At 44.0% G+C, this 14584-nt stretch overlaps 1 protein-coding gene across 1 annotated transcript in view; it reads left to right on the forward strand.

Annotated features, from left to right (window-relative positions):
- Positions 1 to 14584, forward strand: part of LOC112118225 (ephrin type-B receptor 5) — a 97951-nt gene that overhangs the window by 62923 nt on the left and 20444 nt on the right. Inside the window, exon 4 of the mRNA XM_026660232.1 lies at positions 454 to 792. Within this exon, the coding sequence (XP_026516017.1) occupies positions 454 to 792 (339 nt within the window). The remainder of the gene's footprint in view (positions 1 to 453; positions 793 to 14584) is intronic.

Raw genomic sequence — 14584 nt, forward strand, 5'->3', positions numbered from 1 at the left:
AAACAGAAAAACAAAAGGGGACACATGGAGCCCCTGCAGCCCTTTGCTAGAGCATGCTCAGTGCAGACAGAATGTTCAGAGAATTTAGCTACCAGATTGTAACAAGTCTCCACTGAACATGTGCATACTAAGATTTTAAAAAGGCTCATAAATTGGATGGCTTTTTATGATAACACCACAAAGCTCATCTCTGACAAAAAGCCACCCCCTTGCCAAATTTCAAGTCCCTGCTCCAAAGCGTGGGGGTGATAGAGCTCTTGAAAGAAAATAAAATTTTAATAGGGGCAAAACAACGTATTTGTCCCTAACCACCTCCTAGGAAATAGCTGAAACATTTTTTGCAGAAGAATGAGAGCATGAGAGAAATAAAGAACTTGTCCTCTTATTCTCTTCCCTCTTCTTTCTCTGTCATTCTTTTGTAGGCTTTTAATATCTCATTTTCCTCTTTTGTAGGCACTCCCTCCGCCCCCCGGGATGTTAGCTACGAGATCATTGGCTCCAATGTGCTCCTGACCTGGCGCTTACCCAAGGACCTGGGTGGCCGCAAGGATATCTTCTTTAATATCATCTGCAAGGTGTGCCCAACGGGGTCTCCGGGGCCCTGCGTGCGCTGTGGGGACAGCGTCCAGTTTGAGCCACGCCAGGTGGGGCTAACAGAGAGTCGTGTGCAGGTCTCCAACCTGCTGGCCCGTGTGCAGTACACATTCGAGATCCAGGCCGTCAACCTGGTGACTGAGCTGAGCCCAGAGGCACCCCAATATGCAGCCATCAACGTCAGCACCAGCCAGTCAGGTGAGGAGCCTGTTCATCTGACTCCAGTCCCTCCTATTGCTTTCTCTCATTCCTTCCTTCACATTCCGTGCCTTGTAGCAGGCATGGCTCTGAGTTGTTTGGCTGTGTACTATGCTCCATCTTGACCTGCCACTTCTGAGTGGTTCCTGTGTGCCCCTCTCTCTGCGGGTCCCTTTTTTCCCCTTCCCCTCTTGGTGGAGAAGCTGAGTTTAGCTGCCAGTATGAATGGGCATAAAGGAGCGAGGTAGTGTCAGAGGCAGGAGCCGGCCCAGAGGGAACAGCAGTGGGCGAAGTAGCGCCACTGGTCAGAGGAGCAGCTGCTTCATTGTGTGACGCAGGAGCCTCTGTCATCGTTTGGCAGGGGCCCTGCGAGTTTTAAGCTGCTGCAGAAGCACTTAGCATTTCTTCACCTTTTCATCATCCCCTCTATCTCCTGCTCTTCTCCGTTTTCCCTTCAACCCCCCCCTTCCTCTCTCTAGTTCATCTTTCTTCCCCTAAGTCACTCTTCAGTGTCCTTCTCTACCTTTGCCCTCTTTCAAAAAAGAGTGAATCTCCTGTTCTTCTTTTACTTCTCCTCCTGCATCTCTTCAGCTCCTCTACTATCCCCTTCCCTCTCTCTGGCCTGCATTTCAGTTCATATGTCATAACTCCTTAACAAACATCACTGGGAATTCACCAACTGTGCCCGTCCGTGTCTTAGTGTCTGTCTTGAAAGAGAAAGATGACAGCTGGGCACAGCATGATAAAATATAGTATATATGAATGGCTGTATCCAGCACTGAAGTGCATCTACCTCTAGGATGCACAACTGTTCAAGTCAGTAAGCAAAAAAGAAAACCACATCAATGCCAACTGCTGTGGGAATGCCAAGGTGAAAGAATGCAATGACCCAAGCTGAAATTTGGTCAAGACTCAGGGAGAGGAGTTAACACTCCTATTTTACAAAAACAGTCATGGATTCTTCTACTGGCCAAAGTTCCCTTGTTTCTAACCTTCAGTGCCATGGTGCTAAAGAATGATCCTGGGATATTATTTCCCTGTGGATGGGAAATGGTATTTGCCTTTTACAGGGTGCCCAGATATTACACTGATGACTGCCATCTAAATTTCTGTTATAATAAAATAATAATAATAATGAGAGGGGTGCAATCCTGGAAGTATCATGACTAGGACTAAGTGTATGTCTAAACTGCACACTAAGCCTGAGTTCTCACTCAGGTTTGAGCCCAAGCACCACTTTCATCCACACACAAATCAGTCTGACTTGGGTCAGCAAGCACTCAGGACCCAGGACCCTTCTGGGGTGGGGGCAGAGGGGCCAGAGCCCAAGTCCCACTGAAACTTGGATCCAAAGTGTGTCATATTGCAATGTGGATGCAGTCAAGGTTTACAATGTAATGTGGACTCTCAAGCATGGGCTTGGGAAACAGCAAGTTCACAATGGGGTCTGTAGTGGAGCGACAACTCACCAGCACAGCACCTCCTGCTGGTCATCCTGGGAATTAGCTCTTCCAGCCTGGAGCTCCCTCTGCAGGCCAGTGTCTCACCTGCCGCTGGCCCCCCATGTCCCTCTGGATCCCAGTGCCCCTCTACATCAGGGGTCTGCCCCCAGCAGTAATCCACAATCTGGGTCTCCCCACCCAGGGGAGCCCCCAACCCTCTATCCCCACCTTGCCTCTGTGGCTACTGTGAGTCATCATCTAACCCCCACTCACTGGGGCAGATGGCAGTCTGTAATCCACTGATCACTGGCAAGGGGGGTTTAGACTTGCTGCCTTTCCTAACCCAGGGCTACACCTCTGCAACCCCAGTACCTACTTTGGGCCTTAACCAAGGCCTGCAGCCTGGGGAGTTGCCAGGCTGGAGCTCCTCTGCCCTTCCCCAGCCCTGCTCAGCCTCAGGTACCCTGCTCAGCTCCCAGGCACCCCAGTTCTTCTCTCTCCACTGCTAGAGAGAGAGTGACTCAGCTCCTCCCTGAGCCCTTATAACAGGGCCAGGTGTGGCCTGATTGGGGCATGGCCCCAGGTGTGGCTGCTTCCCCAATCAGCCTAGCTTTTTTTCCTAGGAGCGGGGTAACTGCCTCCAATACAGGGTCTCACAGATCCAGGTTTACAATGCAGAGTAGAAGTACCCTGAGAGACCAGCTGGTTGTCTAGGCAGCTCTGGATATGGCGAGTGAAGGGTTGCAAAGTCTATCAGAGTGATGGACAGAATAGAGGAAGCTAGTATATGGAGGGGAGATGGCAATAACATCAGGAGAATCCTGGATTGCTGCAGAAGGATTGTACTTGGCTGAGGGTGGAGGGAATGACTTACAAAGGTAGTCTGAGAGAACTGAATGCACATATTTGGCTCTGCTAAGTGACATCTAGAATTGGGTGGGGACATGGCAACTCTCTACAAGGGTGTACACAACTAGAGGGAGAGGAATTGTTCAAGAGTGGGCTGGGCTGGGGTGGGGTGGTATAATCAGGAGTAATGGGATGAAATGGAGCAAGGGGGGAACAATTTAAATTGGATATCAGGAGCTGTTTTGCTACAATTGAGCTCTATTAAACTCCTAATTAGACTCTAATTAGACTCCCCAGAGAAGTGGTGGAAGCCCTATTGCCTAAATCATGTAAAATTAGGCCTGGACAAAGCCCAAGAGAACATCCCATAGGGAACTATTCTGCCCTGGCTGGGGACCAGACGTGAACTGTGATAATATTCCTGCTCTACTGTCTGGGTTCTGTGGAGTGTCTTGCTGTGAGGACAGGGAGAGGTGGATAATGCTTCCCGTGAGCAGAGAGGAGGCTGCAGATGAGCAGTGGCTGGATCATGAACATGTGGCAGGATCACCTATATGACTTGGGGGGCTTCCAGGTTTTTGAAAGGAAAAAAACCTAGGGCACTAATTGCTTCCTTGCCCCTGAGGTGCTGGAAGGTGTTAGGCATCTGGTGGCAGATTTTCTGCCCCATCACTCCCATTACCAGGGAAGCAGTGATCAACAGAGGTTATGTGGGATACCTGGCCCCTCAAAGAGTGGCTCCACAAGTGCCTGCTTGAGTATTTTGTACCTCTGGCCTCAGACACAGGGAGAGATGACTCCTGTGGGAAGGATGATTCCAGGTGGTATCTCTGAATTCTGCTGGGGGAGGGCAGGTGGCACATTAACCTCCCAAATGATTTCCCCTGCTCTCCACCATTTCCCATCCCTGCCTCATTTGTGTGAATCAGTAGTGGTGGAATCTAGTGTGACCTCTTCCTTCTGGCTCTGCCCTTGAATCACCAAGTCTCTTCTCTTCCTTTGCTCATGCCTGACTCGTCTGTCTGGTTCTGCAGCCCCCCCTTTTCCTCTTGGCTGCATGGAGGCTGGTCTCTCATGCTCCAGAAGGATCTCAGGGGAGCAGCTGTGCTGACAGGCTCCTCTCCAGAGCTCCAGTATGCACTGGATGGTTATTGTGGTTGGGTCCTTTTTTTTAGCTCTACTCTTCCCCAAGATCATTAGCAATGAGCTTGAGATGAGCCGCCCTCGATTCGTAGTGACAGCTCACGCTAACGAGGCCTCTGTTCCTCTGTCACGTGGCCTGTCTCACTCCTGCTCCCTCCCTTCAGCCCCCTTGGCAGCTTTTCACTTTAGCTTAGATTTTCTTTTTTATTGTTACACACACAGATGGACTCTCAGCTCTTCCACTCCAAGAGAGACAGGGAAGCGGGGTGGGTTGGGTGGGAGGACATGGAGAGATGAGGAGAGAGAAGTTGGGGGACAGAGAATTTCTGAATGAAAGGGTGTAACACTCCTCTCCTCTCCATTGAATTAAGGGTAGCCAGACAAAGAATCTTCAGTCCCAGCAGCCTTTGTATCTTCCCTCTGGCCCTGCACTAACCACGGGTTCTCTCACTCCCCTCTATGACTGGGTGCATATATTCTTTGCATCCACCCTTCCCTCTTCCACATGCCCAAGAAAACCTCAGGGCAGTCTTCTGTTCTTGGAACAATTTCTCTCCTGTACTTTCCTCCATTTAGCTGTATTTCCCATTCCCTTGTTCTCTGTATCCAAGACCACTGCCCCTTTAAGAGCTTGTCTACACCTAGTGGCTCACTGTCCCCTGCTCCACAGTTAGAGATGGGATCCCATGATCGCTAAATCAGTCATTTCCATGGCAACCATTGATGATGTCCCATCTCTGGATGGGGATTCATTTAAGGTAGGGGCACAAGGGACTGACACAGGAAAGCTCTTCACACTTACATCCTTGCAGTATAATTTGACTTGATCTTTTCCGGCAAGCTGCTATCCCAAAACAGTTTGGAGAGTAACATGGCATGCTTACTGGGATAACTAGGAAAGGGAGGAAAATATTCAGAGATAAGGCAAGGTAGAAAAATCATGTTCAGCTGAGGTTTGAGGTTTTAAGATGAATAGATAAAGAGGTGGAGGCCATTCCAGAAAACAGAAGCTGCAGAGGAGAAGGCTCTTCTATGACTAGTGGTGAGGTTGTGTAGTGGGAAGGATGGGAGGCTGATGCATGGCAAGCAAAAAACCTGTGGAACCTACTGCCACAATATGTTATAGAGGCCAAGGGCTTCATAGGATTAAAGAAAGGATTATTTATTTATATAGATTATACCATTTGCAGTTAAACAATATCTATCCTTATGCTTCAGGGTATAACTATCTCCATCTGAAAGCAGTCAGAAAGAAACCTCCCTATGGTTAGGTTATTTCAAAATTGTCCATTGGGGGTTTCCTGCCCCTTCCTCTGAAGCATCTGCTACTGGTCATTGTCAGAGACAGGATTCTGGACTAGATGGACCACTGCGCTGATCTAGCCTGACAGTTCCTGTGTTTCTAGAAAGTGAGCAAAGGAATAGAGAGACTTAAGATCTCTGAGGTTGGCTAGAGCAAGTCCATAGAGGGTTTTAAAAGCAAGGAGAGTGTTTTTTTTAAACTGAATCCTGAAACAAAGAGAGCTAATGAAGCAGTCTGAAGATGGAGGTGATGTGGTCAGGCTTCCTTGTACCTGTGAGAAGATAGGCAGCAGCATTCTGCCCATGCCAGAGTCAGAGCAATGGGACTTGGAGATGCCAGCCAGAGACAAGGGAACTGCAGTAATCATAGCAAGAGAATCTGAAGGGCTGGGTGAGGGTTTCAGCAGAGGCTGAGCTGAGACAGTGACATTCGAGGACAATGCTGCAGGGGGACATTCAGCAGATTTTCAGGCTGATGGGCTGTATGAGGAGGAGAAGAAGACTTTAGAGTAAAGAATGATGCCAAAGTTACTGACTGTGAACGCAAATGGAAGTTCTGGGTTTAGCCGGGAAATGTGCTAGAGGATGTTCCTCTTGCCCAGGAGAAGCACATCTGATTTAGCTGGTAGAAGGTGTGAGAAAAACTACAAGTTTTCTTGGTCAAAACAGAAAGGGAACATGGAGACAGAGAGTGTAGTACAGGCTGTCAGAAGATATTTAGTATAATCAGCATAAAGCTGACAGATGAAGTGCAGTTCTGCTCTGTAAATTGACTGGACACATGGATCACAGGGCTCCGTGTTCATTGTCTCTCATTGATTGCAGATCAAAAGAGCTCATTTTAGAAGTAAATTTTTTTTTCCTAATTGTTAACTCTGAAAGCTCAGCCTGGGCTCTGAGAACCAAGCTGAGTTGTTTTCTTCTCACACATCATCATCACCAGTAATAAAGATTCTGCAAGGTAAATTTTGCCCTCAGTGACAGTTGTCTCAGCTCAGGGTACGCCTACACTACAGCCTGAATAGCAGCACTGCAGTGTAGATGCTTCCTACATCAACGGAAAGCATTTGTCTGTTGGTGTAGTAACAAGCTACTACCTTGAGAGGCAGTAGCTAGGCCAATGGAAGAATTCTCCCTTCGACTTAACTGTGTCTACAATGGGGATTAGCTCAACCTCACTACATTGCACAGGGTGCAAAATTTTTCACAGCCCTGAGAATATTGCTAGATTGACCTAAGATTTAGGTATAGACCAGGCCTCAGTTGTCTTCAGAGGGTTTACAGAGGTGTAACTGACTGGAACTTAGTAAAAGATTCTGTGGATGATGCACAAGATGGAATATGCTCCAGTTCCCTCTCTCTGAGCTGTGTTGTCTTTGCAGGCCAAACAGAAAAAGAATGTGCCATATTTCACATTACAGAGCACTTTGGATAAGGGCAAAGATACACTGCTCAGGAGGGTAGAAGTAGATGGAAAATAGCAGAGAATGGACCCTTGTGGTACCCAAGGAGAAGTCTCTGCACAAAAGTGGAATGACAGCTAAGGACAAAAAGGGGTGTTATTTGATAGGCAGGCATGGAACAGTAGAGTAGTAATAATAAATATTTTGCTCTTCTAAAGCGCTGTCCGTCCAAAGAACTTAAAGTGCAACATCCTGACAGGATCTGAGACCCCTGAATAGCTAGGGAGGTGACTCAGGGAGATGGATAGAACAATGCTGAAGCCTGCAGCAAAGGCCTGGAGGCCAACACACAGAGGAACTGGTTAAGTGCACAGAGGAAAGTCATTTCTGTGTTGTATCCAGACTGAAATCTGTTCAGGATAAGGATGTGTGAAAGGTACTTGGAGAAAAAGCAGGTTCCTCATGCATTTTGCTGGGAGAGGGAAATTTAGTGATGGGATTGTTGGGAATGTAAGTCAAGGACAAAAGAGAGTTTGACAGTAGTAGATTTGTGGAAAGTACTAGAGGAAAAAGACTTGTCGACAATGGTAATAATGTAAGGAATTCATTTGGGGAGATAGGACCAAAATGTAGAAGAGAGAAGAGAGTCAAGAAAGAAGTGGTTTTCTCAAGGCACTGGGTGCTGCTGGAAGCTGCTGTGGAGAGAAGAAGGAGAACATCAATGTAGAGGCCTGCACAGGGTGCATAGTCCCTATGACTGAAGGAGTCAGAGATGGAGAGGACTTCAGAGGAAAGAAGTTCAAAGGTGGCATCAATATGCATGTCATATCTCCAGTGACATTATATCAGAGGAGGAGAAACTGCTGAGTGTGGGAAAATCATAGATATGGGAGGGGAGGGAGTTATCAGATGTGATAAACCACAGAGAATTTGAGAGGGTTGAAGAAAGAGAAGAGTTTGAAGGAGAAAATGAATTTGAATCCACCTGAGTTTTGGTGTGACAGCAATAACACCTCCTCATTGGAGGGCTGAGTCTGACCTAAGAGGGAAGTGAGAGGGGTGGGCTGGTGAGGGTGGGAGGAGCAGAAAGAAGTCCAGGAGGGTGTCCTCGTTCTCCATGTTCGTAGCCTTGTCTGGTTCTTTCATTTTTGTGAAATTCAAAACTTATAGGCAAATCATCAATACATGCCAGATTTACTGCTCATTTGTGAAAGAATTTAGTATCCTCAGAACCTAACAAATAGTTAACACTACTAACTAATTAAACAGTGTCTTAATTGATTTACTAACATCTGTTCATCTCATCACTTACCAATTTATGTGAATACTTTGACCTTCATGTAATTTCCCAATCACAACAAGAGAAACTCAAATGGTAACTAGATTTATTAACAGCCAATAAATGTGATTACTAGCACAGAATATTTCAGCTCAGTGTATCAATTTTCAACATCTCTGTTGCAGTATCAATTTTCAACAACTCAGTATGCAGTTTTCTTAACACTGCAATACTCAGTTTCAGTAAATCTTATCTGTGGGTCTTGAGAAACTACATTCATGGGTGGACAGTAAACAGACCAAAGCCCATGTTTTCAAAAGTGTTAGGTTTTAGACGCCTCCATTTTTGGTTGCCCAACTTGAGGTATTTTGGGCTTGGCCTTCTGGCATGCTAACCACTGACAACTCTGAGAACCGAGAGGGCTCAGCAACTCCAAAAATCAGGGCTAAGTTGGCAAAAGTTGGGCACACAAAATCAGAGGCATCTCTTGGAAAATGTGGCTATTTTACTCTTAATTTATGTGAGCTCTTATGCTTGTTATAAGGGAATCCCCTTTTCTGTGGATTGGCGTTAACAAAACACTGATGAACAGCAAAGAAATTACTTACCAATCAAATCCACGGAGCTAGTCCACGATCTTCAAAAGTGACTAGTGAACTTGGATGCCTCAATTTTTGGGTGCCCACCTTGAGACACTTTCAAAGGTCCTGATTTTCCAGAGGATGGATGCGCAGCACATCCTGAAAATCAGGACACCATCTAAGGTGTCTCAAACTGGGCACCAAAAAGTCAAAGTACTCAGAGTCACTAATAGATCTGGAAAATCTTGGCCTCTGTCCTATGGCAGCTCTTTTTCAGGCCCAACAAACTTCCCTGAGGAATTGATTTATGTCTAGAGCAATTATTAATTATAGTTCATATTATTAATTGTCTCCACCAAATTAGAATACCGGCTCCAAATACAGATACTAATGTAAGGATAAAGACATGCTATACCCTGAATGATGCTGTTTGCATGTTGATCTGGCCCCCACAAACACATCTCAGTGTCTTGGCTTTTGAAGCTGTGGTGCAGTGTTGCTTCAGGAAAACACTGTTGTTCATCCTTTGCAGATGCCCTATCGGGAAGAGCTTGTTAAATGAAGAGTCTTCTTTGCTTCTTGTAGATTTTTTGTTGAAGTTCATTGTGCATAGGCAAGAGACTTTGTTGCTTCTGTCTTTCCTGGTTGCTATGAAAACTCTAGGCCAGGCCTCTTTTGGGTAGAGTTATTTGAGCAATGTGTCAGGTTAGTGGTTCCATATTTTCTTGGAGTGTCTCGTGCAAAATAAAGTGGACAAGACTTTGACTGTGACTAACTGCCTTTGTATTGTGGTGGAGGTGCCTTTATCAAGCTTGTTGGAGGGCAGTATTGGTGTACAAAAAATACTGATAATTGAAAAATCTCTTTCCTTAAAACTTTTTTTCATATCTTCAATTTAACTTGGTAAAATTTAATGCTGCATGAAATCCCATCAGTGTCAGTAGTTCATTTATATGAATTCCTTGAAAGTCCAATTACAAATAACCTATCCCCCTGTACTCCTTGTGTATCTCCCACCAAAAGTCCACTCTCTTTCTATGCCCCTGCAGCCCTGCTTCCTCACATACCATTGCCAAGCCACAAGCATAAGGCCCATGTGTGCAGTGAGGTGTGGTAAGGTAGAGGGACCCCAACAAGGATCATAAAGGCTGTAGGGATGGTGTGACTCCTGACTAGCCTCATGAGTATCACCTGGAAGGTATTGACCCAGGTGGAGTTGTATTACGGTGCACTTCCTAAGGTCTGTAGGTTCTCTTATCTTCTCTTGGGAGCATTAGTGATTCTCCACTGCTGCAGACCTCAGGGAGTTAGGAGCAAAGGAGGAAGCACCATCTTTGCCCCCAGCTTCTTTCATTTCCCAATTCCTTGCTTTAACTATCTTTGTAACTAAGGGCATTCTCATCCACAAAAAAACATAGCAAAGACAAGGTAAGGTTGGAGGCACATGTCATTGGTTTGAGTGGGTATTACTGTTCAGGAACAGTAGAGTTAAAAATAAAACAAAACAAAAATCTGTCCATTATTAGAAAGCCAGGGAATGTTGCTTTTCTCAAACAAAGCACCCAAGTTACCTTAACTCTGCTCCATTGTGATGCCACAAAAAACATTTAAAAAAACTTACTATCTTCTCCATCCATAACAAAGAGCTTCACTTACCAATGACCACAAAAAACAGAATGCCTCAATCTTACATTTCTAGTGGTTGGGCTGCCTCATGGCTTCCTTTACTGTCAGATATGGTACATGTACAAGAATTTTCCATATGCCTGATTAGACAAGTAGCATACTGAAGGCAATCATTTCCCACTCTTCATAAAGGGCCTGATCTCATGATATGTTACGGGTACCCATGATTTCAGGTGGCAGCCAATTAGGCAAGTGTCATTAGACACAGAGATAGCATGTCTCCATATATAAACCTCATGTGAAAAGAGCAAAAGTTAGAGCAGTGACAAACCATCATGCTTAGTTTTGGAGACACGTATGCATGAAATAAATTATAAAACCAATGTTATGGGGTGCACATTTTTGATAGTACAGATACAAAGAAGGGAAGATATCAAAAATGACTTCCCTGTGAAGGCAGAGTTAGTGTGGTGTGGAGGTAGAGTAAGGTCCTTATTTAAAAAGTGCAGCCGTAAACTCTGCATTCCCTGGTTTTCTAACATTGGAGGGGTTATTTAACTAAATAATTCCTGATGGGAGCTCTGCACTCATTCTACTGATACATACCTGTGACCTTAACTTCATCTTGAGATTTGTGTGAGATATTTAAGAAATGGAGAGAACAGAAAGCTAAATACTTTTACTTGAATTTCCATCTTTGACAGTTACTGGTCTAGTGGATAAGGGGAAGCAGTAAATGTGATATATCTTGATTTTATGAAGGTTTTTGACACCGTCCCTCATGACATTCTCATAAGCAAGGTAGGGAAATGTGGTCTAGATGAAAATACTATAAGGTGGGAGAGCAACTATTTGAAAGACCATACTCAAAATGTAGTTATCAATTGTTTGCTCTCAAACTGGGAGGGCATATCTAGTGGGGTTCTGCAGGAGTATGTTCTGGGTCCAGTACTGTTCAATATTTTCATTAATGACTTGGATAATGGAATGGAGAGTATGCTTATAGAATCTGCAGATGAAACCAAGCAGGGAGGGGTTGCTATCACTTTGGAGGACAGGATTAGAACTCAAAACGACTTGAACAAATTAGAAAATTAATCTGAAGCCAACAAGATGAAATTCAATAAAGATGTGGAAAATACTACATTTAGAAGAAAAAATCAAATGCACAGCTACAAAATAGGGAATAATTGGTTAGGTGATAGTACTGCTGTAAAGGATCTAGGATTTATAGTGGATCACAACTGAATATGAATCAACAATGTGATGCAGCTGCAAAAAAGGCTAATATAATTCTGGAGTGTATTAACAGAAGTGTACTATGTGAGACATGGGAGGTAATTTTCCTGCTCTATTTAGCACTGGTAAGGCCTCAGCTGGAGTACTATGTCCAGTTCTGAACACCATACTTTAAGAAAGATGTGCACAAATTGAAAAAAGTCCAGAGAAGAGCAACAAAAATGATAAAAGGTTTAGAAAACCTAACCCTTGAGGAAAGGTTAAAAAAACTGGACATATTTAATCTTGAGAAAAGAAGACTGAGGGGGGACCTGATAACAATCTTCATGCATGTTAAAGGCTGTTATAAATAGGACAGTGATCAATTGTTCTCCGTGTCCTCTGAAGGTAGGACAAGAAGTAATGGGCTTAATTTGCAGCAAGAGAGATTTAAGTTAAATATTAGGAAAAACTTTCTAACTATAAGGATAGCTAAGATCTGGAATAGGTTTCCAAGGGAGGTTGCGTTGTGGAATCCCCATCACTGGAAGGTTTTAAGAACAAGTTGGACAGACATCTGTCAGGGATGGCCTAGCTAGGGCTAGGGGGCTGGACTAGAAGACCTGTTGAGGTGCCTTCCAGCCCTATGATTCTTTTATGTCTCTTTTGCAGGTGTTTTACAAGCTTTTTCCTGGAAATTTTGTTTATTAAATTTCGAACTCACTGGTGAAAGTTACCCTAACTTGGATTACTTTATTGTTATTTTCACTAAAACTATTTTACTCTTTCATACTTCTTTGCCTTAAAATGTAGCTGCTCAGCTTCATTATGAAACGTAATAGAAATGGGCATATAAAATACACTGGCGTATGTAAATGTCAAAATGTATGCACATTCAGTCTAAAATGCTGGTAAATATTGTTTATTTTGGGGGGCCTATGGTGGCCTCTTTGGAGTGGATAGGGTATATCGAGGAGTGATAGTCTGATGGGTGATTGGGTGGTAGGAATGGAAAGCATATGGAGGGACAGGATGGAAAGGTGACAATGCATATCTAGTACCATGATTATTTCAGGACATTTATATACAATTAGTAATAAAAAAACAAGGGAATGGGCCTGAAACCTGGCCCTTAGCAGCAGTGGGGTGTGTGTGTGTGTGTGTGTGTGTGTGTGTGAAGAGTGCACTTTTGGCTGCCCATGCAGTATGTGCCATCATAGGGCCAGTTATCAGCCCTGCTGCCTTTCACAAGCATTAACATTCACATTACAAATAGTTTTAAAAGTCCTATGGCACTTTTTGCAGAAGTGGCATGTTCTTGGTCAAATTCCAACCAAATAATTACATTCAACCTCCCTAAAATTCTTCTTGCAGCCATGTCTGGGTACAATGTTCTTCAGTTGTGTCCTAAAGTCTTGCATGGTGGTGGTGTGCACTGTTAAACAGTTGTTTAGTTCTTTCCCAGTTACCAGCATTTCACCGCAGATGAAGCAATTCCTTTCTGTGCAAAACTGTTTAAAAGGAAAGTGCTATCATTTTGAGAATATTTTATTATGTAAAATATTTTATTATAACTTTGGCTCACATTCTGCTTTCACTTACATTATTTTAACTGGTTCCTACTTGCCTGAGCTGGTTAAACTCCTTTGATTTGCTTCTTCCTGACTAATTTTATCTCGTTGGATGTGAAAAACAATTCTTTTATCTCTCTTGCAGGTGGGAAGGGAGAAGAGCCATTCTGTGGCTTTGCTTCTTTGCCAGATGTCCCTGTCTTTCTCTCCACCCATCCAGGTGTTCACACATTCGGGGGCTGATCAGGAGTGTTTGTTGGGAATTTTCTGTCAGAATCATTTTCCAACAGAAAATGGCATTTTTGCACACAAAAAAAATTTCCATGAGGAAACTTCAGTTTTGCCAGAAAATTTGAATTTTCTGTTGAGAAATTCAAAATGATGCCGCCTTGCCTGCCCGGGGAACTCTTGTCAATTTCACTTTCCACCCCCAGGGAGAAAGCAAAATTGACAGGAGCCTGCCATGCAGGCAACTGGCAACCCAACATATCCCATTTTGTTTCTCCTGAAATGGATGTTTCCTAGAAAGCCCTTCTCATAAAAAAAGCTATTTATTAATTATTATTATTATTATTACTGTTCATCCAGTTCAGGATGAAAAAAAGTTTCAAAAATGCATAATTTATATGGGAATAAATTTCCATTTCGAGCCAGCTCTACGAATCAGTGCCTACTCACCTCCATGCTCTTGCTTCTCTGCTGGGAGAGGTAATTTCTAGAGGAGCTATTTTGTACATCCTCAATTCAGCGGCACACTTAAGTGTGTGCCTGGTGTTCAGCATGTCAATACACATGATGACTTAGTGTATTTGAACGGGGCCTATATCTCGGTGATGCAGTTAAAAGCAAGGGAATATGATGGTCAGACAAATCAGTCTACATTTTTTAGTGTATTATTTTTGAAATAATGAATCATATTCTATCCCAGGCAACTTCTTGTTTCCCTCAACCTCCTTAAATGGGTTTCAGTGTAGTAAGCAGAATTGCCAGACCCAATTGTTCCAAAATCACTAGTCAGGCCCAAAAAACCCTAATGAAATTGACTTAATAAATCATGAGATTTTTAAAAATTGAGTTTCTCTTATTTGCCTTCTTGCTTGTGAGCTTTTAGGGGTCATGTTTTCAAGCATTTCTCTCCAACCCTGAGGGGTGATCACTTGCTGTTTAAAATAAATGAAAGCTGAGATTCTCACATCATCACTTCACCTCCCAGAGCTGAGGATTTAAGAAAAGACTCACGATCAAATCATGAGAGTTGGTGACGCAGAGTAAATAATGTACCAGACTGTCCCACCCCAAAGAGACAGAGGCTCTGTATTTATCCCCAGTGTGAGTGCAGTGCTGGGATCACCCCTGACAGCATGCCTCCTGCCCTGAG

This window comes from Terrapene carolina, unplaced genomic scaffold (genome assembly GCF_002925995.2).
Source record: "Terrapene carolina triunguis isolate 2854851 unplaced genomic scaffold, T_m_triunguis-2.0 Scaffold740, whole genome shotgun sequence".
Classification (NCBI taxonomy): Eukaryota; Metazoa; Chordata; order Testudines; family Emydidae; genus Terrapene; species Terrapene triunguis.